The sequence below is a fragment of the Bombina bombina genome, chromosome 1, assembly GCF_027579735.1.
Source record: "Bombina bombina isolate aBomBom1 chromosome 1, aBomBom1.pri, whole genome shotgun sequence".
Classification (NCBI taxonomy): Eukaryota; Metazoa; Chordata; class Amphibia; order Anura; family Bombinatoridae; genus Bombina; species Bombina bombina.
Window position 1 is genome coordinate 637821163 of NC_069499.1, and position 26648 is coordinate 637847810.

The window sequence follows — 26648 nt, forward strand, 5'->3', positions numbered from 1 at the left end:
TATTGTTTCAAACTAGCAACTGGGTTGATCTGAAATTATGTATCATTTTTCCTTGATGTGCAAAGTTATTACAAGCTCTCTAACACATGAGTAATGCATATCCAAACAATCCTGGGATATATTTTGTTATTACAGGACTTCACTATTTATTTTTCTTTCCTTTGAGGTAATCCAAAGTGGAAATTTAAAACTCTCCTCATATTTGGGGCTATATCCTTTAAATAATGTTGGATATATTTATATAGGATTAAGCACAGTGTTTAGCACATTCATGTTGGACTTTATTACTATTTATATTTTTTGTGAGTTTTCACTGAATTGATATTGTTGTATTTTCCTATAGTTTACCTATACCTCTGCTTTCAGCAATACATTTGGATAAACCTGCCACACAGGGCCGGTGCTACAAAAGAGGCAGACTTGGCAACTGCCTTAGAGAGACACTGAAGGGGGGAGCACAGTTTTGCATTTTTATATTTCTGCTGCCTAACTTGTGCTTAATAATAGGGGTCATATGTGGTGCCATAATGGCAAGAATGGGACAGGACTCCTCTGAAACATAGAGAGGCAAAGAGTGCAGATGTCACTGCACAGCCCTTATACTCTCTGCAAAAGTTTAGCAGCCTTCAAAAAGTTGGAAGAGCTGGTGACACCTGCAAGACATCAGTGCACTTTTTTCTCCTACACAATGTCTGATATATATCTGTCTTTCTATCTAGCGCGATAATTGCGCAGTACCACATGTCTTATCTACATGCATACATATAAAGGGCCAGATTACGAGTGGAGCGCAAAATTGCGCTTACGTGAGCGCGATATTTGCACTCCACTCAGTAATACCAATTACAAGTGCGGTGCTCACGAGAGCGTGATTCCATAGGATTCAATGGGAGCCTCGTTCTGATGCCAATAGACATGGCAAACCACCTAACGCAGAGCAGGGGGCAAATCGTGCAGCGTTGGGCAGAAATAAATATATATGTTTATAAATATATACATATATATTTATGTGTTTATATGTGAATATACACATATTAACACAAAAATATAAGCATATACATATATATTTATAGTGAAAACACAGTCCCCAATTGACCTCCATTTAAAGCACTTTCAGTGCCATTTTTTTTTTTCTAACACCCCACATCCCCTCACTTTAACCCCTTTTTTTAAATAAAGATGCTGATATGTTTATTCTGAGTGTATACTTTGGTACGTCATGTTATGTAGAAATTAAATAGTATAGCTATTGTAGTTATAATAAATCAGATTAACAGTCAAGAATTTGATGTGATAACGGAAATCTATTTTCTCTGTCATTATAGTTATCTTTAGCTGCTTAACATATCACTAGAACATTTTGTTAAAGGGACAGTCTAGTTAAAATTAAACTTTCATGATTCAGATAGGGCATGCAATTTAAAAAAACTATCCAATTTACTTTTGTCACCAAGTTTGCTTTGTTCTTTTGGTATTCTTTGTTGAAAGCTAAACCTAGGAAGGCTCATATGCTAATTTCTAAGCCTTTGAAGGCCATCACTTGTTTTACAGGTTTCCACAGCTAGACAGTCCTCGTTCATGTGTGCCATATAGATAAACATTGTGTTCACTCCCGTGGAATTATTTATGAGTCAGGACTGATTGGCTAGTCTGTTAAAAGAACTGAAATAACTGCAGAGGCTTAGATACAAAGTAATCACAGAGGTAAAAAGTATATTAATATAACTGTGTTGGTTATGCAAAACTGGGTAATGGGCGAATAAAGGGATTATCTATCTTTTTAAACAATAACAATTCTGGAGTAGACTTTCCCTTTAAGAAGCAGTAATGGCAGGATATATACTTTCTTCAGTGGGGGAGAGGGGTGGCACAATGTGCCAAAAAACATAATTTATGCTTACCTGATAAATTCCTTTCTTCTGTTGTGTGATCAGTCCACGGGTCATCATTACTTCTGGGATATTATCTGCTCCCCTACAGGAAGTGCAAGAGGATTCACCCAGCAGAGTTGCTATATAGCTCCTCCCCTCTACGTCACCTCCAGTCATTCGACCAAAGACCAACGAGAAAGGAGAAACCAAGGGTGTAGTGGTGACTGAATTATAATTTAAAAAATATGTACCTGCCTTAAAAAAACAGGGCGGGCCGTGGACTGATCACACAACAGAAGAAAGGAATTTATCAGGTAAGCATAAATTATGTTTTCTTCTGTTATGTGTGATCAGTCCACGGGTCATCATTACTTCTGGGATACCAATACCAAAGCAAAAGTACACGGATGACGGGAGGGATAGGCAGGCTCATTATACAGAAGGAACCACTGCCTGAAGAACCTTTCTCCCAAAAATAGCCTCCGAAGAAGCAAAAGTGTCAAATTTGTAAAATTTGGAAAAAGTATGAAGCGAAGACCAAGTTGCAGCCTTGCAAATCTGTTCAACAGAGGCCTCATTCTTAAAGGCCCAAGTGGAAGCCACAGCTCTAGTGGAATGAGCTGTAATTCTTTCAGGAGGCTGCTGTCCAGCAGTCTCATAGGCTAAACGTATTATGCTACGAAGCCAAAAAGAGAGAGAGGTAGCAGAAGCTTTTTGACCTCTCCTCTGTCCAGAATAAACGACAAACAGGGAAGAAGTTTGGCGAAAATCTTTAGTTGCCTGCAAGTAGAACTTGAGGGCACGAACTACATCCAGATTGTGTAGAAGACGTTCCTTCTTTGAAGAAGGATTTGGACACAAGGATGGAACAACAATCTCTTGATTGATATTCCTGTTAGTGACTACCTTAGGTAAGAACCCAGGTTTAGTACGCAGAACTACCTTGTCTGAGTGAAAGATCAGATAAGGAGAATCACAATGTAGGGCTGATAACTCAGAGACTCTTCGAGCCGAGGAAATAGCCATTAAAAATAGAACTTTCCAAGATAACAATTTTATATCAATGGAATGAAGGGGTTCAAACGGAACACCCTGTAAAACGTTAAGAACTAAGTTTAAACTCCATGGCGGAGCAACAGTTTTAAACACAGGCTTGATCCTAGCTAAAGCCTGACAAAAGGCCTGGATGTCTGAATTTTCTGACAGACGCCTGTGTAACAAGATGGACAGAGCTGAGATCTGTCCCTTTAATGAGCTAGCCGATAAACCCTTTTCTAAACCTTCTTGTAGAAAAGACAATATCCTAGGAATCCTAACCTTACTCCAGGAGTAATCTTTGGATTCACACCAGTATAGGTATTTACGCCATATTTTATGGTAAATCTTTCTGGTAACAGGCTTACTAGCCTGTATCAGGGTATCAATAACCGACTCAGAAAAACCACGTTTTGATAAAATCAAGCGTTCAATTTCCAAGCAGTCAGCTTCAGAGAAGTTAGACTTTGATGTTTGAATGGACCCTGAATCAGAAGGTCCTGTCTTAGAGGTAGAGACCAAGGCGGACAGGATGACATGTCCACTAGATCTGCATACCAAGTCCTGCGCGGCCATGCAGGCGCTATTAGAATCACTGATGCTCTCTCCTGTTTGATTTTGGCAATCAATCGAGGAAGCAGTGGGAAGGGTGGAAACACATAAGCCATCCTGAAGTTCCAAGGTGCTGTCAAAGCATCTATCAGAACCGCTCCCGGATCCCTGGATCTGGATCCGTAGCGAGGAAGTTTGGCGTTCTGGCGAGACGCCATGAGATCTATCTCTGGTTTGCCCCAACGTTGAAGTATTTGGGCAAAGACCTCCGGATGAAGTTCCCACTCCCCCGGATGAAGAGTCTGGCGACTCAAGAAATCCGCCTCCCAGTTCTCCACTCCCGGGATGTGGATTGCTGACAGGTGGCAAGAGTGAGACTCTGCCCAGCGAATTATCTTTGATACTTCTATCATTGCTAGGGAGCTTCTTGTCCCTCCTTGATGGTTGATGTAAGCTACAGTCGTGATGTTGTCCGACTGAAACCTGATGAACCCCCGAGTCTTTAACTGGGGCCAAGCTAGAAGGGCATTGAGAACTGCTCTCAATTCCAGAATGTTTATTGGCAGGAGACTTTCCTCCTGACTCCATTGTCCCTGAGCCTTCAGAGAATTCCAGACAGCGCCCCAACCTAGAAGGCTGGCGTCTGTTGTTACAATTGTCCAGTCCGGCCTGCTGAACGGCATCCCCCTGGACAGATGTGGCCGAGAAAGCCACCATAGAAGAGAGTTTCTGGTCTCTTGATCCAGATTCAGAGTGGGGGACAAATCTGAGTAATCCCCATTCCACTGACTCAGCATGCACAATTGCAGCGGTCTGAGATGTAGGCGTGCAAAGGGAACTATGTCCATTGCTGCTACCATTAAGCCGATCACCTCCATGCATTGAGCTACTGACGGGAGTTGAATGGAATGAAGGACACGGCATGCATTTAGAAGCTTTGTTAATCTGTCTTCTGTCAGATAAATCTTCATTTCTACAGAATCTATAAGAGTCCCCAAGAATGGAACTCTCGTGAGAGGAAAGAGAGAACTCTTCTTTTCGTTCACTTTCCATCCATGCGACCTTAGAAATGCCAGAACTAACTCTGTATGAGACTTGGCAGTTTGAAAGCTTGAAGCTTGTATCAGAATGTCGTCTAGGTACGGAGCTACCGAAATTCCTCGCGGTCTTAGTACCGCCAGAAGGGCACCCAGAACCTTTGTAAAGATTCTTGGAGCCGTAGCCAATCCGAATGGAAGGGCTACAAACTGGTAATGCCTGTTTAAGAAGGCAAACCTTAGATACCGGTAATGATCCTTGTGAATCGGTATGTGAAGGTAAGCATCCTTTAAATCCACTGTGGTCATGTACTGACCCTCTTGGATCATGGGTAAGATTGTCCGAATAGTTTCCATCTTGAACGATGGAACTCTTAGGAATTTGTTTAGGATCTTTAAATCCAAGATTGGCCTGAAAGTTCCCTCTTTTTTGGGAACCACAAACAGGTTTGAGTAAAACCCTTGTCCTTGTTCCGACCGCGGAACCGGATGGATCACTCCCATTAATAATAGATCTTGTACACAGCGTAGAAACGCGTCCTTCTTTATTTGGTTTGTTGACAACCTTGACAGATGAAATCTCCCTCTTGGGGGAGAGAATTTGAAGTCTAGAAGGTATCCCTGAGATATGATCTCTAGCGCCCAGGGATCCTGGACATCTCTTGCCCAAGCCTGGGCGAAGAGAGAGAGTCTGCCCCCCACTAGATCCGGTCCCGGATCGGGGGCCCTCGGTTCATGCTGTCTTTGGGGCAGCAGCAGGTTTACTGGTCTGCTTGCCCTTGTTCCAGGACTGGTTAGGCTTCCAGCCTTGTCTGTAACGAGCAACAGCTCCTCCCTGTTTTGGTGCAGTGGAAGTTGGCGCTGCTCCTGCTTTGAAATTCCGAAAGGGACGAAAATTAGACTGTCTAGCCTTAGCTTTGGCTTTGTCTTGAGGTAGAGCGTGGCCCTTACCTCCTGTAATGTCAGCAATAATTTCTTTCAAACCGGGCCCAAATAAAGTTTGCCCCTTGAAAGGTATATTAAGTAATTTGGACTTAGAAGTTACATCAGCCGACCAGGATTTTAGCCACAGCGCCCTGCGTGCCTGAATGGCGAATCCTGAATTCTTAGCCGTAAGTTTGGTTAAATGTACTACGGCCTCCGAAATGAATGAATTAGCTAGTTTAAGGACTCTAAGCCTGTCCGTAATGTCGTCCAGCGTAGCTGAACTAAGGTTCTCTTCCAGAGACTCAATCCAAAATGCTGCCGCAGCCGTGATCGGCGCGATGCATGCAAGGGGTTGTAATATAAAACCTTGTTGAACAAACATTTTCTTAAGGTAACCCTCTAATTTTTTATCCATAGGATCTGAAAAGGCACAGCTATCCTCCACCGGGATAGTGGTACGCTTAGCTAAAGTAGAAACTGCTCCCTCCACCTTAGGGACCGTTTGCCATAAGTCCCGTGTGGTGGCGTCTATTGGAAACATCTTTCTAAATATTGGAGGGGGTGAGAACGGCACACCGGGTCTATCCCACTCCTTAGTAACAATTTCAGTTAATCTCTTAGGTATAGGAAAAACGTCAGTACTCGCCGGTACCGCAAAGTATTTATCCAACCTACACATTTTCTCTGGTATTGCAACAGCGTTACAATCGTTGAGAGCTGCTAAGACCTCCCCTAGTAATACACGGAGGTTTTCCAATTTAAATTTAAAATTTGAAATATCTGAATCCAATCTGTTTGGATCAGAACCGTCACCCACAGAATGAAGCTCTCCGTCCTCATGCTCTGCCAGCTGTGACGCAGTATCAGACATGGCCCTAGAATTATCAGCGCACTCTGTTCTCACCCCAGAGTGATCACGCTTGCCTCTTAGTTCTGGTAATTTAGCCAAAACTTCGGTCATAACAGTAGCCATATCTTGTAATGTTATCTGTAATGGCTGCCCAGATGTACTAGGCGCCATAATATCACGCACCTCCCGGGCGGGAGATGCAGGTACTGACACGTGAGGCGAGTTAGTCGGCATAACTCTCCCCTCGCTATTTGGTGAAATTTGTTCAATTTGTACAGATTGGCTTTTATTTAAGGTAGCATCAATACAGTTAGTACATAAATTTCTATTGGGCTCCACCTTGGCATTGGAACAAATGACACAGGTGTCTTCCTCTGAATCAGACATGTTTAACACACTGGCAATAAACATGCAACTCGGTTACAATTTTATTTAATAAAAACGTACTGTGCCTCAAGAAGCACTAAACGATTAAATGACAGTTGAAATAATGAACTGAAAAACAGTTATAGCATCACTCTTAACAAACAACACAACTTTTTAGCAAAGGTTTGTTCCCATTAGTAAAATAACACTAATTAAATTTTAAACATAAAAATTACAGAGCAACGTTTTAAATCACAGTCACTATATAAGTCTCACAGCTCTGCTGAGAGAATCTACTTCCCTTCAAAGAAGTTTGAAGACCCCTGAGTTCTGTTAGAGATGAACCGGATCATGCAGAAAAACTGACTGGAAATTTTTGATGCGTAGCAAAGAGCGCCAAAAACGGCCCCTCCCTCTCACACACAGCAGTGAGAGAGAAACGAAACTGTCATAATTAACACAAGCAAACTGCCAAGTGGAAAATAATGCCCAAATACTTATTCACTCAGTACCTCATTAATGCAAACGATTCTACATTCCAGCAAAAACGTTTAACATGAAAAATACCTAATAAAAGGTTTAATGTACTTTTACAGAGTAATTCCGGTGAAATACCATCCCCAGAATACTAAAGTGTAGAGTATACATACATGTTCATTATAACGGTATGGCAGGATTTTTTCATCAATTCCATTCAGAAAATAAAAACTGCTACATACCTCAATGCAGATTCAACTGCCCGCTGTCCCCTGATCTGAAGTTTTTACCTCCCTCAGATGGCCGAGAAACAGCAATATGATCTTAACTACTCCGGTTAAAATCATAAGAAAAACTCTGGTAGATTCTTCTTCAAACTCTGCCAGAGGGGTAATAACACGCTCCGGTGCTATTGTAAAATAACAAACTTTTGATTGAAGTTCTAAAAACTAAGAATAATCACCATAGTCCTCTCACACCTCCTATCTAGTCTTTGGGTGCAAGAGAATGACTGGAGGTGACGTAGAGGGGAGGAGCTATATAGCAACTCTGCTGGGTGAATCCTCTTGCACTTCCTGTAGGGGAGCAGATAATATCCCAGAAGTAATGATGACCCGTGGACTGATCACACATAACAGAAGAAATAATAGCACCGGCCCTGATACTGCCCATGCAGTTGCTGTTACGTATATTTATTTCTGTATTTGCGAATTAGCTGTTATTTTATGTCTGGAGATTTTCCACTTTGGCACTTTCAGACTCAGATCAACTTTGCACTCTGATTACAGCTGTCAATATACCACTCCGGGGGTCATTAGTTTGACATAGCTGGATTCCTTGATTTTACCCAAATAACCTTTAGATGGGTCTATTTAAGGACACGTCCTTAACACAACAACATGACTATGATACAGCTGCAAAATGGAGTTTCTATGACAAATATTTAATTGCAAATAATTTAAATCGCAGCTTCAATTTTTGTGACTCTTCTGGAACCCTGCCTATAATCTGCCAGTGACTTTCTGTAGAATTTTAAAAGTGACTATATAACGACCGTCCTCTTCTATAACCCAGTATATTTTACTATTTGAGGTAAAAATAAATATTAAAAAAAAAAAAAAAAAACTGCTATTATTTTCTTGAAAGCAGCTTATGTTTTTAAAATAGCACAATGCACGTGTTGCCTCTTGATTCTCTACAAATAGTCTACTTTGTGTTGCCTCTCCAGTTTTTGTAATTAACCCGATAGTCTATTCACAAAACGATACCTGTGATAAGGTCTTCTATCTTCTGTCGTGCCAGCAGCTCCTTTCCTCTTCTTAGCAGTAGGTCAATGTGCAGTATGAGTGCTTTCCCAAGGTCTGGAGAGGACTCAAACTGTTTACAGACCAGCTTGATAAATTCAAATCCTACATGATCCCTAATATGATCAGAAAATACACATTGTTACAAATCTTGTTTTATATTAAAAAATCTGATTTATAGGAAGTCAAACACATTATAAAAGTATTTGCAAGTTCTATGTTAAGAGCTATCCACTGAACATTCTAAAAAATGGCTGGTAAAAAACATTATACATTTGCCATTCAGCGATATAAAGTTTTTTTAACATTATAATATTTTCTTTAATTATAATGCAAACTCCACCTGCCAAATGATATCAGTTTAACCTCATATTTGTGTATGTATGTATATGTATATATATATATATATATATATATATATATATATATATATATATATATATATATATATATATAAATGTCCAGCAAAGTGCACTCCAGATCTTGCATATATACGCCTTGGGTGCTAGAGCCAAAATATTAATACATCAAAAACAAGCAGCACTCCAAAGGTCTTATATCCATATGTCACCTTTATTTACGTGAACGTTTTCGGGCTACAAAGAACCCGTCCTCAGACTTACAAGGCTATGTAAACTTACCACCACGCTGTGTTATATCCACCACCAAACAAACAATGAACTACGCTCTCCACGTTAGATGCACCTCCCCTGCGAGTGACGTCATCCGCCGTGGCAACGTAACAGGGACTGAAATAAAATGAATACATTCAGACAACAAATGCGCAAATAAACATAGGCAATACACATCCTATTCTAATATCGGGCAATAAAAAATGGGCAATATAAAAAAGGGCAATATAAAAAATAGACAAAATATTGAAATATAACCTGTAATAATGTTGTGCAGTTCCTAGTGCCGTACCACACATGTCCCGGCGGTTACCATAGCAACCTATATCAACAATGTAGCACATTCAATGCGGCATATGTGGAGGGCAACATGAGAACTACAAACATAAAGGTATAACATACTGCAACAAAAACCTAACTGAAATAGACATCTATATATGCAAGAACAGTAATAAATACCTCAACATACTAACAAAGGCCAATTATAATAAACTGCCCTGTAATTACAATATAGGACTAAAGCATAAGGGTAAGACAATTTTGTCAAAACTACCATAGGTTGCTAAATAAACTCTATTAATTAGCTATATGCCATACCAAAAATAAAAATAAAAATAAAATAAAATAATAATTAGAATGATTCTGGACTCTCAACAGAGACATTCATTTTTAGCAGAGACTTATAAGAACACATGCCAGTCCAACTGAGTATTCAGTCCATAGGGGACCAGAGTATTCAACTCAAATGTCCATTTGGCTTCCCTTTGTAGCAGCATACGGTTCCTATATATAGGTTGCTATGGTAACCGCCGGGACATGTGTGGTACGGCACTAGGAACTGCACAACATTATTACAGGTTATATTTCAATATTTTGTCTATTTTTTCTATTGCCCTTTTTTCTATTGCCCATTTTTTATTGCCCGATATTAGAATAGGATGTGTATTGCCTATGTTTATTTGCGCATTTGTTGTCTGAATGTATTCATTTTATTTCAGTCCCTGTTACGTTGCCACGGCGGATGACGTCACTCGCAGGGGAGGCGCATCTAACGTGGAGAGCGTAGTTCATTGTTTGTTTGGTGGTGGATATAACACAGCGTGGTGGTAAGTTTACATAGCCTTGTAAGTCTGAGGACGGGTTCTTTGTAGCCCGAAAACGTTCACGTAAATAAAGGTGACATATGGATATAAGACCTTTGGAGTGCTGCTTGTTTTTGATGTATATATATATATATATATATATATATATATATATATATATATATATATATATATATATATATATATATAAATAAAACCACAATTAAAATTATGGGGAGGTGAAAAGTGAGTTTAAAATCCTCCACTAAATACAAAATATAGAGAAAATAACTCATTGTGTAAATCATTTACAAATCTAAACAAGTCAGAAGACTTGCTTTAAACCCAGAAACTCTCTAACTACACTGTTTCCAATGCAGCAAAGGAATCTGGGTAAGATATGCAAATGAGGTTCACAATGACTCACCTTTTTACTTTTAGCCTGCTTTTTAAAGACAGACTTCCCTTTATGCCATAGCACTGCTGCATTACACAGCTTTTATGCTTAGCTAGGGTTAGTACAGTGATTCTAACCAATCCCAGGACAGCTGTTTCGTGGTTTTGCCACTCATCAGCTGCGAGTAGGTTGAATCACTGCTTGGTAAAGTTCATTTCTGGGGGAAATTCAACAACAATTAAAATTATAGGGAGGGGAAAAGTGAGTTTAAAATCCTCCACTAAATACAAAATATAGAGAAAATAACTCATTGTGTAAATCATTTACAAATCTAAACAAGTAAGAAGACTTGCTTTAAACCCAGAAACTCTCTGACTACACTGTTTCCAATGCAGCAAAGGAATCTGGGTAAGATATGCAAATGAGGTTCACAATCACTGTACTAACCCTAGCTAAGCATAAAAGCTGTGTAATGCAGCAGTGCTATGGCATAAAGGGAAGTCTGTCTTTAAAAAGCAGACTAAAAGTAAAAAGGTGAGTCATTGTGAACCTCATTTGCATATCTTACCCAGATTAGATAATATCCTGGGAATCCTGACTTTACTCCATGAGTAACCCCTGGATTCACACCAATGAAGATATTTACCCCATATCTTATGATAAATTTTCCTGGTGACAGGGTTTCGAGCTTGAATTAAGGTATCAATGACTGACTCGGAGAAACCACGTTTTGATAAAATTAAATGTTCAATCTCCAAGCAGTCAGCTGCAGAGAAATTAGATTTGGATGGTTGAAAGGACCCTGAAGTAGAAGGTCCTGCCTCAGAGGCAGAGTCCATGGTGGAAAGGATGACATGTTCACCAGATCTGCATACCAAGTCCTGCGTGGCCACGCTGGTGCTATCAAAATCACTGATGCTATCTCCTGCTTGACCTTGGCAATCAGACGAGGGAGCAGAGGAAACGGTGGAAACACATAAGCCAGGTTGAAGGACCAAGGCGCTGCTACAGCATCTATCAGCGCTGCCTTGGGATCCCTGGACCTGAATCCGTAACAAGGAAGCTTGGCGTTCTGGCGAGACGCCATGAGATCCAGCTCTGGTTTGCCCCAACGTTGAATCAACTGTGCAAACACCTCTGGACTGAGCTCCCACTCCCCCGGATGAAAAGTCTGTCGACTTAGAAAATCCGCCTCCCAGTTCTCTACTCCTGGGATATGGATAGCTGATAGGTGGCAAGAGTGAATCTCTGCCCAATGAATTATCTTTGAAACCTCCAACATCGCTAGGGAACTCCTTGTTCCCCCTTTATGGTTGATGTAAGCTACAGTCGTGATGTTGTCCGACTGAAATCTGATGAACCTCACTGCCGCTAGCTGAGGCCAAGCCTGAAGAGCATTGAATATCGCTCGTAGTTCCAGAATGTTTATCGGAAGGAGAGCATTCCTCCTGAGTCCATGAGCCCTGAGCCCTCAGAGAGTTCCAGACTGCCCCCCAGCCCAGAAGGCTGGCATCTGTTGTTACTATTGTCCAATCTGGCCTGCGGAAGGTCATACCTTTGGACAGTGGACTCGAGATAGCCACCAGAGAAGAGAGATCCAGATTTAGTAGAGGGGACAAATCTGTGTAATCCCCATTCCACTGACTGAGCATGCAGAGTTGCAGCGGTCTGAGATGTAGGCGGGCAAACGGCAGTATGTCCATTGCCGCTACCATTAAGCCGATTACTTCCATACACTGAGCCACCGAAGGGCGAGAAGTAGAATAAAGAACACGGCAGGAATTTAGAAGTTTTGACAACCTGGCCTCTGTCAGGTAAATCCTCATTTCTACAGAATCTATCAAGAGTTCCCAGGAAGGAAACTCTTGTGAGGGGGATAGAGAACTCTTCTTTTCGTTCACTTTCCACACATGAGACCTCAGGAATGCCAGAACAATGTCCGTATGGGATTTGGCAATTTAGAAATTTGACGCCTGTATCAGAATGTCGTCTAAGTAAGGGGCTACTGCTATGCCCCGCGGCCTTAGGACCTCCAGAAGTGACCCCAGAACCTTCGTAAAGATTCTTGGTGCCGTAGCTAACCCAAAGGGAAGAGCCACAAACTGGTAATGCCTGTCTAGGAAGGCGAACCTGAGAAACCGATGATGATCTTTGTGTATCGGAATGTGAAGATAAGCATCCTTTAAGTCCACGGTAGTCATGTATTGACCCTCCTGGATCATAGGTAGGATGGTTCGAATAGTCTCCATCTTGAAAGATGGGACCCTGAGAAATTTGTTTAGGATCTTGAGATCTAAGATTGGTCTGAAGGTTTCCTCTTTCTTGGGAACCACAAATAGATTTGAATAGAAGCCTTGCCCCTGTTCCTCCTTTGGAACTGGGTGGATCACTCCCATAACTAGGAGGTCTTGAACACAATGTAAGAATGCCTCTCTCTTTATCTGGTCTGCAGATAATTGTGAAAGGTGAAATCTTCCTTTTGGGGAAGAAGCTTTGAAGTCCAGAAGATATCCCTGGGACACAATTTCCAACACCCAGGGATCCTGGACGTCTCTTGCCCAAGCCTGGGCGAAGAGAGAAAGTCTGCCCCCTACTAGATCCGTTACCGGATCGGGGGCCAATCTTTCATGCTGTCTTAGAGGCAGCAGCAGGCTTCTTGGCCTGTTTACCTTTGTTCCAAGCCTGGTTAGGTCTCAAGACCGGCTTGGACTGGGCAAAATTTCCCTCTTGTTTTGTATTAGAGGAAGATGATGCCGCGCTCGTCTTAAAGTTTCGAAAGGCATGAAAATTAGTTTGTTTGGTCCTTAATTTGTTAGACCTATCCTGAGAAAGGGCATGACCTTTTCCTCCAGTAATATAAAAAATGATCTCCTTCAGTCCAGGCCCAAATAGGGTCTGCCCCTTGAAGGGAATATTGAGAAGCTTAGACTTTGAAGTAACGTCAGCTGACCAGGATTTAAGCCATAGCGCCCTACGCGCCTGTATAGCAAAACCTGAGTTCTTAGCCGTTAGTTTAGTTTAATGAACAACGGCGTCAGAAACAAATGAATTGGCTAGTTTAAGCGCTTTAAGCTTGTCAAGTATATCATCCAATGGAGTTTCTACCTGTAAGGCCTCTTCCAGAGACTCAAACCAGAAGGCCGCAGCAGCAGTGACTGGGGCAATGCATGCAAGAGGCTGGAGAATAAAACCTTGTTGAATAAACATTTTCTTAAGGTAAACCTCTAACTTTTTATCCATTGGATCTAGGAAAGCACAACTGTCCTCGACGGGGATAGTTATACGCTTAGCTAGGGTAGAAACTGCTCCCTCCACCTTAGGGACCGTTTGCCATAAGTCCCGTGTAGCGCCATCTATTGGAAACATTTTCTTAAAAATAGGAGGGGGAGAGAACGGTACACCTGGTCTATCCCATTCCTTAGTAATAATTTCTGAAAACCTTTTAGGTATTGGAAAAACATCAGTGTAAACAGGCACTGCATAGTATTTATCCAATCTACACAATTTCTCTGGCACTATAATGGTGTCACAGTCATCCAGAGTATCAAAAACCTCCCTGAGCAACATGCGGAGGTATTCAAGCTTAAATTTAAATGTTGACATATCAGAATCAGGTTGAAGCATCTTCCCTGAGTCAGAAAAATCACCCACAGAAAGAAGCTCTCCTGCCTCAGCTTCTGCATATTGTGAGGGGATATCAGACATAGCTACTAAAGCGTCAGAGTGCTCTGTATTTTTTCTAGCCCCAGAGCTGTCTCGCTTTCCTTGTAACCCTGGTAGTTTGGACAATACCGCTGTAAGAGTAAGATCCATAACTGCCGCCATGTCTTGTAAAGTAAACGCCATGGGCGCGCTAGATGTACTTGGCGCCTCTTGAGCGGGAGTCCCTTGAGCGGGAGTCAAAGGTTCTGACACGTGGGGCGAGTTAGTCGGCATAACTTCCCCCTTGTCAGTTTCCTCTGGTGATAAATCTTTTAAAGACAGAATATGATCTTTATAACTTAAAGTAAAATCAGTACATTTGGTACACATTCTAAGAGGGGGTTCCACAATGGCTTCTAAACATAATGAACAAGGAGTTTCCTCTATGTCAGACATGTTTAAACAGACTAGCAATGAGACCAGCAAGCTTGGAAAACACTTTGATAAATGTAAACAAGCAAAAAATAAAAACGGTACTGTGCCTTTAAGAGAAACAAATTTTGTCAGAAATTGAAAAACAGTGATAAAAAGCAGTAAATCTTACGAAATTTTTACAGTGTGTATAATAGACTAACAGAGCATTGCACCCACTTGCAAATGGATGATTAACCCCTTAGTTTCAAAACCGGATCAGCTCTGCTGTGGCCCTACCTGCCCATATAACGACTTTGAAAGGCACAAAAACCCTTAAGAGAGGTCCTAAGTGTTCAGGGGACTCCTTCAGGGAAACTGGATGTCTCAAGCTGCAAAATCTAATGCACATTTAGGCGGGAAAATAGGCCCCTCCCAACCTGTATTCACAGTGAGAGGGCCATAAAAAACTATCCCTAGGCAAAATCTAGCCAGCCATGTGGAAAAAACTGGGCCCCAATAAAGTTTTATCACCAATATATATAAAAAAACGTTTAAACACTTCCAGCAAACGTTTTATTTTTCAGTAATGTGAGAAAGTAATAAGAATATTACCTATTACAGCAAGCATGATACTAGTCGTTATTAAATCACTGTAATCAGGCTTACCTTAAATAAATCCGGTATTAACAGCATTTTCTAGCATATTCATTTCTCTAGAAAAATTTAAACTGCACATACCTCATAGCAGGAGACGCTGCACGCCATTCCCCCAGCTGAAGCTACCTCTCTCTTCAGTTTATGTGTGAGAACAGCAATGGATCTTAGTTACAACCTGCTAAGATCATCAAAGACCACATGCAGACTCTTCTTCTACTTTCTGCCTGAGGCTAAAATAGTACAACTCCGGTACCATTTGAAAATAACAAACTTTTGATTGAAGATAAACTAAATAAAAACACCACATCTCTCTAGCTACTTCCTTTCTTGTTGAGAGCTGCAAGAGAATGACTGGGAGTGGCAGTTAGAGGAGGAGCTATATAGACAGCTCTGCTGTGGGTGATCCTCTTGCAGCTTCCTGTTGGGAAGGAGAATATCCAACAAGTAATGGATGATCCGTGGACTGGATACACCTTACAAGAGAAAAGGAAGGTAATTTTATTGAAAAGTTTAACATAATAAGTTAAACTATTCTTCCATAAAAGATATGTGCACAAGTTAGATTATTTAAAAAATGTTTATGCTAGTTCTAGTGCTGATCAAATAAAAAGAGATTGTTACCCCACACCTTATAGAAGAACAGTTAACAAGGACAATATTTATAAGCCTATTACAAGAAGTACTATATACAATAAAAAAAGCGTTCTAAATAAAGCATTTGACATTGACAGATCTTTTTAATTTTTATTTTAAAAAGTTAAACACCCCCTCAACATTTTTCTCCCAATCGCATGTCAATCTTAAAACCAGATAAAGAATCCTATAGGCCCATTTCTTTTCTTAAAGGGACACTAAACCCAATTTTTTTCTTTCATGACTCAGATAGAGAATGCAATTTTAACGAACGCCGTACCACTCCAGGCCCTTAGCCGGTCACTGACTCAACCGGAAGTGTGTGGGAAGAAAGTAGCAGTGGAGCACTGGGGGTGCACGCCGCTGTCAGCAGACGGTTCCGCTGCTTGTAATGCAATGCAAAAAAACGAAGGGTTGCGGCAGCATCAAGCAGAGTAACAAAAGTAAGTTAAAAATAAAATACTTTATTTCCAGGGGCCCATATATTAATCTGTACCAGAAGAGAGTCCAGAAGGATTTGTTAGATTTAGAGATGCAGATAAAAACAAAGGGCATTGTTGGGAAACCTAACCTTACAAAAGCAGAATTTAATGCGTTACATAAATTACAACAAAATGATAGTATTGTGATAAGAACATCAGACAAAGGTGGTAACGTAGTGGTCCTAGATAAGGACTACTACCTGAATGAGGCTTACAGACAATTGTCAGATACTAAAACATACAGAAAGCTGGATAGGAATCCATCACAGATATTCAGGGCTAAACTGTACACAATAATTGAACAAGGAGTAGCTATCAATGTCTTCACTGAAGAACATGTCAAAAACATGATACCGGATCATCCATTAGTGCCTATATTCCATCATGTGCCTAAAACACATAAAAACATGACCTCTCCCCCAGGAAGACCAATCATTTCAGGCATTGGCTCTATGTTTTACACAGAGCCACACGCTACTCTTTAGAATTCAAACTTTTTTTTGTGAAATGATTGAATTCTTATTAAAACATAATTTTTTTATGTTTAATAATGAATATTATGTGCAGGTTTGTGGTACAGCGATGGGGGCAAAATTTGCCCCCTCGTTCGCCAACCTGTATGTAGCGTGGTGGGAGGATCCATATCTTTACCCTTTGTCTAATCCATTTGCAAAGCATATTATTAAATATATGCGGTTCATAGATGATCTCATATTTATAGTAGAGGATAAACTTGAATTAAACACCTTTTTAGAGTATGTTAACACCAACGATTTAAATTTGAGATTCACAGGTGAACTACAACAATACAAAATATGTTTTTTCGATTTAGAACTCACAAGTGACCCAGAAAAAGGTACAATATTAACAGATACATATCACAAACCAACGGCTGGAAACACCGTACTCCATGCCAAATCATGTCATCCTCCACACTTAATCTGATCAATCCCCAAAACTCAGTATATTAGAATGAGGAGAAATACTAACTCCAATGAGAAATTTAATTCACAGTGTACTGATCTCACAAATAGATTAAAGTAGAGAGGATATTCAATGAAGATTCTCAATGAATCTCTTGAGCAGATAAAATGTAAGACTCAAAGTGAAGTTATTACTACTAAAAAGAGATCAGATCAAGATTTCAGCAAGGATAAAATTGTTTTTACTACCGAGTATTCCAAACAATTCAATGACATCACAGCTATTCTTAGGAAACATCTACACATATTAAAAGAAGATGAATCTTTGGGTAACATTTTCCAAGCATGTAAATTTGTGTCCAAGAAACCCCCGACTCTGGGCACCAGACTGGTGCCCAGCATGGTAAATACAACTAAAAAACAGGGGAGCAATTGGATAAAGAAAAAGGGCACATACAAATGCGGCACTAGACCTTGCATTACATGTGAAGTCATCAATAGAAGTGACACTTTCACTAGTTCAGCAACACATGAAAGATACAATATGGAGTTCTATGCTAATTGTAGGACTGAATTTGAGGTTTATCTAATAGAGTGTTCCCTTTGCTCCCTACAATACATTGGTCAAACGACCAGGGAGCTCAGATTGCGTATTAGGGAACACATTAGGGATACCAAAAACTACAATAAAGATTCGGCGGTAGCAGTCCACTTTAATCAAACACATATGACCCATATAGCACATATTACTGTTAAAGTTATTGACAAAATTCAGTCTCCCACTAGAGGGGGCAACAAGCAAAAATTGTTGCTCAAACATGAATTATTTTGGATATATAAATTAAAAACAATAGTACCTCAAGGTTTAAATAGGGAATGGGATATGTCTTATTATGTGTAATAATTATTTACATATATTGTTTGTCTATTTTATTTGGATTAATCTATTATGCAGGAACACTAATAGGTCTTTACCTGGTTAATATATACAGATTAGAACAAATAGTACATATATGACTGACCAATAGTGCATATAGAAATTTACTTTTTATCCAGATATTTGATTAGACATTTATATTCCATTTAAATATTGCATACCTAGTTTTGTATATCACACTTAGGGTTAACACACAATGGGATATACCTATATCTATACATAAGTATGTATGAGTACATTTTCCTATTCTTTGTTTTGGTTTTTCATTCTTTTACCTTTATATCTATTATATATATCTATCACAAAATAATAAGAATACTTGTGCCGAAGGTGTGGTCTTTGAATATGTACTTACAATATTATAATGTTGAAATTGTAGGTTCATATGTGTTTATATACTATATATCATTGTACATTTCAAAAAGTAATTTTGTATACATATTTTTTTAAATGTAATATATTTTTCTTTGTTTGTGGAAAGTGCTAGGTGACGGCAAGCAGTTTTAACACTATTTTTCACAGGTGTTTCCACAGCTTTGCCATCATTGGGTACTTCCCCTTTAAATAGCAGGGGTTGTACTAACATACCTCACTCCTATGATTAAGTGCCAAGTATAGGCACGAAACATGTAAGGAGGGTTTTCACCTGCTACCCTTTGTATTTAATGCAATTTTAAGCAACTTTCTAATTTACTCCTATTATCAATTTTTCTTCATTCTCTTGCTATCTTTATTTAAAAAGCAGGAATGTGATGCATAGCCCATTTTTGGTTGAGAACCTATGCTTGTTTATTGATGGATAAATGTAATACCTCCAATAAGCAAGCGCTATCTATGGTGCTGAACCTAAAATGGGCTGGCGTCTACATTCCTGCTTTTAAAATAAAGATAGCAAGAGAACAATGAAAAATTGATAATAGGAGTAAATTAGAAAGTTGCTTAAAATGTCATGCTCTATCTGAATCATGAAAGAAAAAATTTGGGTTCAGTATCCCTTTAATGCTGATTTTAAGTTTTTGACATCAATACTAGAAAGAATAGTACAAAAGGTGATTGGAGATCTCATAAATAAAGACCAGACATGATTCATAAACAGTAGAATGTCCTGTTCAAATGTACGTAAAGAGTTAACCTCTTCAGCATCAGATAAAGGAATTACACTGCCAGAATCTGAGATTTCACCCTCAGAGGCTAGCGACGTATTCTCCTCATCAGACTTATGAGGAAAGGCACCTTAGTAGCAGTAGGTAGGCCAGAAACCTTACTATCTGAATATCTTATATACCTCTTGAATATTTCTTATAACATAGGCTGGGCAGACAATGCCGCAGATACCCAAAAGATACCTGTACAACAGTTCTGCGGGCAAATCACTCCTCCAGGAGACGGAGAGGAAAAGCAGGGCACTATACGTGTGGCCATTAAGGCTTGGGACACATGAGGAGAAACTGTGGCAATGCCTAAACAGCATCATCCTGAGAGAGAGGCTATAAAAACATATGAGTCTTCATTTTTAAAGACATTATGATTAGGGTATAACATACACTTATTCATAGAAGCAGGACTCAAGCTCCATGAAACCAACAAGCAGTCATACAATAAAATAAAAAGAAATGTGTATATAGACTTGTCTTAAAACAAAATAAACCTAAGTATAAGGACAGACCACTATACCATCATATACTCTTGTTTCAAAAACAAAATTGCCCCAATTTACTCTAACTGTATAAAAGACTTAATAGGGACATCTGTTCAAACCATTCACTTTAAATAGTCTCTAAGGGAAAAAAGTGCCATTAACTCTATATTGGGACATATATAGGATTATCGTCTCTTTAAATAAGTTTTATGAGAGCAATCACTTCATGAGCGCCTGTGACTGCTCATGAGCCGTGGTCACATGAGCGCAACAGAATCTGCAGAAAATTACGCCGCTCTGATCACAGACAGAGGAGGAGGCGCTATCTAGGAAAGCAGAGCGCAGCTAAAATAATTGGCGCGCTAACACCAAACTCTGCAATCTATTCACAGAAACGCAAGGAAATGAAAACGGAATCACCTGGACATTAAAGAGATGAAGTGCGCTGCTAAAAATAACAGCGCGCTTCATTTCACAGTCAAAACATCAACAATAGTATTTTTAAAAGTTGGCACTTCAACAATTCCCCTAGCTGTAGCTGGCTATCTAACAATTTAGAAATAAAAATCCTGCCAGAATGGATAATAAATATTGCCCTTAAAAGAGAAAACTCACCCAGTGAGTTCCTTCTCCCACTCCCCACACAGATCACTAACCACTGTAACTATAGTTGGCTAAGTAGATAGACGGGTAAAAGGCAACCTTAAAGAAACACAGCCTCTGGTGGTAATTCCCACATAGTAAGAATTAAACCCCCCAAGTCTCTACACATATAAATACAGTGCCTGCCTCTGCCAATAAAATCCTTTCCCCAAGGATTAAAATGTCCCCAAACTGCATTTTATAAATTCTTATCAGTGCAAGTCTCCAACCTGGTAGACAAAAGCACTTACTTGCAACCTAGCCGTCCGGCAGGAGGACTGCTTACATGGTATGAGAGGACACATACTCCTCACAGAGACCTGTAGAAAGAGAAAGAACAGAGTAAACCTAACCTGGCTTTCTATACTAGGGCAGCAAAATGTTAGGAAAATGCAGCAAAGCCCACCTTACAAGTTCCTAACTGCTTTAAAACCACCACTACCCTACTAAAGAGATTAACATGGAGTACGGCTAGACCCAAAAATCTTGCTTGAAGCAAAGAAAATTCAATTTTCTTCAGACACCAAAACTTCACCTCCTTCATGCACCAAGGCAAAGAGAATGACTTGGGTTTGTGGGAAGGGAAGTGATACTTTACAGCTTGGCTGTGGTGCTCTTTGCATCCTCCTGCTGGCCAGGAGTGATATTCCCACTAGTAATTAAGGACGTTGTGGACTCACCATATCTTAGGAAAGAAAATGCCTCACCACATGTGTTCAGCTAGATACCAGTAGTCCACTACTGCTCCTTCAACAAAGGAAAATAAGAGTACAAAGTAAATTTGATAACAGAAGTAAATTGGAATGTTGTTTAAAATTGCACTCTGTGGGCTCCATGTACTAAGCAGTCAGCGAGCTACCAGCAAATAAATTTGCGTCAAAACTTGCACACTGATATGTACAAAGTCGTCAACTATGTTCAAACTCGCATATTTAAAATTGAGAGCGTGGGGGCGGAGCCTACAGCTGTACCGGCAAGACGTGTCTTGAGGGAGCTCCTGGCTCTATTTTGGAGTTTCACTTGATAATTATATTGCTTTTCTCTAAAACTGAGTTTACTTCACAGCTAAAACCTAGCTAGCTACTACTAGATTCAAGAATCTGTCAACCCTGGGAGGATCTTTCAGGATTAATCTTTGCCTACGCTCTACAGTTAGGCCTCACGGCTGCTGCGCTCACACAGTGTTTGCCGGTTTGTGGAGCCGGGGCTGCCGCATATTCCCCCCCCTAGGAGACTGGGGTTACGAGTAGTACTACTTACTACTACAGCAAATTACTTCCTACCATGGACACCTTGGAAGCAGTGGGTATATGGGAGCGCACAATGGAGACCGCGATCACGCAATCCTATGAGCAGCTGCTAAAGGATCTCAGCATGCTACTTTTCACTGAAGCAAATCACCATATTACTTTACCCACGGAGCCTGCTGACTGTTGCCAGCCGAGGGACATGGACATTCCTCTTTTGCAACCGCAAGTGGGGTCGGAGCATCCACATGCTCAAATTTACAGGGCCCATACTGCTGCTGCGCCACAGGGTCTCACCGCAGGCCCGTGTGATCCGGAGTGGGAGACAGCAGACCTGGCGCAATTGCCGGTGGAGTCGAACCCTGAGGTGAAAGCATCAGGGTCCCACACCCTAAAGAATACTCGGCAGGACGTGACCCTATCGCCAACCTGGATGCAGAGTGCCATGCTCCCAAACCTGACCGTGCTAGATAGACCTCCCTCCCAAGCCGCATGGTGGCCTGATCTAATGAGGTCCCCACCGCTCTCTTGCTGGGATCCTGGCGGTGTGTGCCAGCTGCTCCTTTCTGGGTCGCTGCTTATCTCTTTTGAGTGCCTCTGGTGCGGTCATTGCTAGGGGGGTCATGGGCCATACTTGAACTAGACCCGGTCTGCCAGCAAACTGACTTTTGAGTTATGTGGTGCGGAGGGGATGAGTGAAGCCTATGTCGCCACATATGTTGTACTGCCGGGCGGTAGTTTGCCCTGTTGGAAGGCCGATGTGAGATGTCTTCAAACAGAACTGGCATCTGAGGGAGATACAGAGACTCTCTATCACCGAGCTGACCGCAACTGATTAACCATGCCGCTCCTACAGAACTGCGGTCAAGCTCACCTGAATTGCTACATGGAGACAGTAAGGAATGCTTATACTCCTAAGTGGGGTTTATTTTATAATAGGTGTGAGCCGCAGCCCTTGAATTGATATGCCCCATTTTCAAACACTAAAGACTTCCACATATTACCTGGATCTATATATGTCCTGATAAACTTCAGATATATGTCTGCTGTCTCTAGCTTAATCGTTGTATACACAAATGTTTTCAGCCTTTCCTATAATCTTTAGGGGTCTGTGCATATCCATGTGTACATACCTTTGTTCTGCCATAGTCGAGTTAAAATGGGCTTTAAACATTGCAACACGGTTACAGGGTTTTAGGATGGTCATTCACTTTTAATCTTTGACTGGCATTGTGCTACTCTGTCTCGCTTTGATTAATGTCTAATATGTATAGCAAGTGTTTTTGTAGGATTGATATGTCTGAATATTTGTTATTATCAACAACTCAATAGTTTTTTATAGCCCCCCCAATTTAGGTGTGCAAATGCTGGTAACCTCTATGTTTCTAATTTTTATACAAATGCAGACTTAATTATTTATTTCTAGCTAAGGTTGCTTTCCTAAGTTTAATGTGCTTCTAGTGTATATTGTACCCATTTCCTTGTGTCACTCAGGCAGTTTACCTACTCACAAAGCACCCTACACAGATATGGTATTTATAGAGTTCACATTGCATGTGCTGACTATATGGAATACCCTAAAATGTTAGTAGCCCTCATGTTGTTAACTATACACAACTGCAGATTTACCTACTGGCCCTCAGTTAAGATAAAGTTATATTCTATGGCTACTAAGGTCTCCATATGAATTCACACACTTATGGTTTCATAAGAAATAATATGACGTGCTATTGCACTTAATGATCAGGTGGACCTGGTATGGTGTGCCATGCTGGCCCTTCCTATGTTTTGTTCTGTTTTTTAAATGTTTGTGTATGTTCCTAATTTTGTAATAAGATTGTCATTATCCCTTTCAGCTTGAGAGTTTTGTCAACCTACTAACAGGTCTATACGTTATTATATATGATAGTTGGGTAAACCCCCCCTTTAATATTCAGCAACGTGTAGTCAGCTATTATTTCTGCATAGGGCTCCAAATATAGCATATTTGCCTTGTTAATTGTCTGAGGTTGCGGGTATACCCTCCTACTTAGATCTCAGCTAAGATTATGCCATCCAGTTACACTCCATCCTGCTGCGCACCTCTGGTTTCACATATCCCACTGTGCTATTAATCTCCATTATTACCACACAGTCACTAGTGTAAAGGTTTACTCAGAGCTGAAGGAAATGGACACCCATTCTTTTGTTATTACCTATTTAATCAGTATTAGGTGGTTTTAGTTCATGTTCATGTTTGATATATTGTTCCATTGTTGTATCCGCGCATTACAAGTGACACCAAACTGTTCTTATCATTGTATAAAAACATAATTTATGCTTACCTGATAAATTCCTTTCTCCTGTAGTGTAGTCAGTCCACGGGTCATCCATTACTTATGGAATATTTCTCTTCCTAACAGGAAACTGCAAGAGAATTACCCAGCAGAGCTTGCTATATAGCTCCTCCCCTCACCTGTCATACTCAGTCATTCGACCAAGCATACGAGAAAGGAGGAACCATAGGGTACAGTGGTGACTGGAGTTTAATTAAAATTTAGACCTGCCGTAAAAACAGGGCGGGCCGTGGACTGACTACACTACAGGAGAAAGGAATTTATCAGGTAAGCATAAATTATGTTTTCTCCTGTTAAGTGTAGTCAGTCCACGGGTCATCCATTACTTATGGAATACGAATACCAAAGCTAAAGTACACGGATGAAGGGAGGGACAAGGCAGGAACATTAAACAGAAGGAACCACTGCCTGAAGTACCTTTCTCCCAAACACAGCCTCCGAGGAAGCAAAAGTGTCAAATTTGTAAAATTTTGAAAAAGTGTGAAGGGAAGACCAAGTCGCAGCCTTGCAAATCTGTTCAACAGAGGCCTCATTTTTAAAGGCCCAGGTGGAAGCCACAGCTCTAGTAGAATGAGCTGTAATCCTTTCAGGAGGCTGCTGTCCAGCAGTCTCATAGGCTAATCGTATTATGCTACGAAGCCAAAAAGAGAGAGAGGTAGCCGAAGCCTTTTGACCTCTCCTCTGTCAAGAGTAAACGACAAACAGGGAAGAAGTTTGACGAAAATCCTTAGTTGCCTGCAAATAGAATTTCAGGGCACGGACTACGTCCAGATTATGCAAAAGTCGTTCCTTCTATGAAGAAGGGTTAGGACACAGAGATGGAACAACAATCTCTTGATTGATATTCTTGTTAGTAACTACCTTAGGTAAGAACCCAGGTTTAGTACGCAGAACTACCTTGTCTGAATGGAAAATCAGATAAGGAGAATCACAATGTAAGGCAGATAACTCAGAGACTCTCCGAGCCGAGGAAATAGCCATCAAAAACAGAACTTTCCAAGATAACAACTTGATATCAATGGAATGAAGGGGTTCAAATGGAACGCCTTGAAGAACATTAAGAACTAAGTTTAAGCTCCATGGCGGAGCAACAGACTTAAACACAGGCTTAATCCTAGTTAAAGCCTGACAGAAAGCCTGAACGTCTGGAACTTCAGCCAGACGTTTGTGTAGAAGAATAGACAGAGCAGAAATCTGTCCCTTTAACGAACTAGTAGATAAGCCCTTTTCTAAACCCTCTTGTAGAAAGGACAATATCCTAGGAATCCTAACCTTACTCCATGAGTAACTCTTGGATTCGCACCAATGTAAATATTTACGCCATATTTTATGGTAAATTTGTCTGGTAACAGGCTTCCTAGCCTGTATTAAGGTATCAATAACCGACTCCGAGAAACCACGCTTTTATAGAATCAAGCGTTCAATCTCCATGCAGTCAGCCTCAGAGAAATTAGATTTGGATGTTTGAAAGGACCCTGAATTAGAAGGTCCTGTCTCAGAGGCAGAGACCACGGTGGACAGGACGAGATGTCCACTAGGTCTGCATACCAGGTCCTGCGTGGCCACGCAGGCGCTATCAGAATCACCAAAGCTCTCTCCTGTTTGATCTTGGCAATCAAACGAGGAAGCATTGGGAATGGTGGAAACACATAAGCCATGTTGAAGACCCAAGGGGCTGTCAGAGCATCTATCAGCACCGCTCCCGGGTCCCTGGACCTGGATCCGTAACAAGGAAGCTTGGCGTTCTGACGAGACGCCATGAGATCCAGATCTGGTTTGCCCCAACGACGAACCAGTTGAGCAAAGACCTCCGGATGAAGTTCCCACTCTCCCGGATGAAAAGTCTGGCGACTTAGAAAATCCGCTTCCCAGTTCTCCACGCCTGGGATGTAGATCGCTGACAGGTGGCAAGAGTGAGACTCTGCCCAGCGAATTATCTTTGAGACTTCCAACATCGCTAGGGAACTTCTGGTTCCCCCTTGATGGTTGATATAAGCCACAGTCGTGATGTTGTCTGACTGAAATCTGATGAACCTCAGAGTTGCTAACTGAGGCCAAGCTAGGAGAGCATTGAATATTGCTCTTAACTCCAGAATATTTATTGGGAGGAGTTTCTCCTCCTGAGTCCATAATCCCTGAGCTTTCAGGGAATTCTAGACTGCTCCCCAGCCTAGAAGGCTGGCGTCTGTTGTTACAATCGTCCAATCTGGCCTGCGAAAGGTCATCCCCTTGGACAGATGTGGCCGAGAGAGCCACCATAGAAGAGAATCTCTGGTCTCTTGATCCAGATTTAGTAGGGGGGACAAATCTGAGTAATCGCCGTTCCACTGACTTAGCATGCACAATTGCAGCGGTCTGAGATGCAGGCGCGCAAATGGTACTATGTCCATTGCCGCTACCATTAAGCCGATTACTTCCATGCACTGAGCTACTGACGGGTGTGGAATGGAGTGAAGGACACGGCAAGCATTTAGAAGTTTTAATAACCTGGCCTCTGTCAGGTAAATTTTCATCTCTACAGAATCTATAAGAGTCCCTAGAAAGGGAACTCTTGTAAGTGGTAATA

General features: G+C 40.9%; 1 protein-coding gene across 1 annotated transcript in view; it reads right to left on the reverse strand.

The window, feature by feature from the left end:
• TEX11 (testis expressed 11) overlaps window positions 1-26648 on the reverse strand; it is an 827067-nt gene that overhangs the window by 397737 nt on the left and 402682 nt on the right. The window contains exon 11 of the mRNA XM_053699074.1: window positions 8384-8535. Within this exon, the coding sequence (XP_053555049.1) occupies window positions 8384-8535 (152 nt within the window). The remainder of the gene's footprint in view (window positions 1-8383; window positions 8536-26648) is intronic.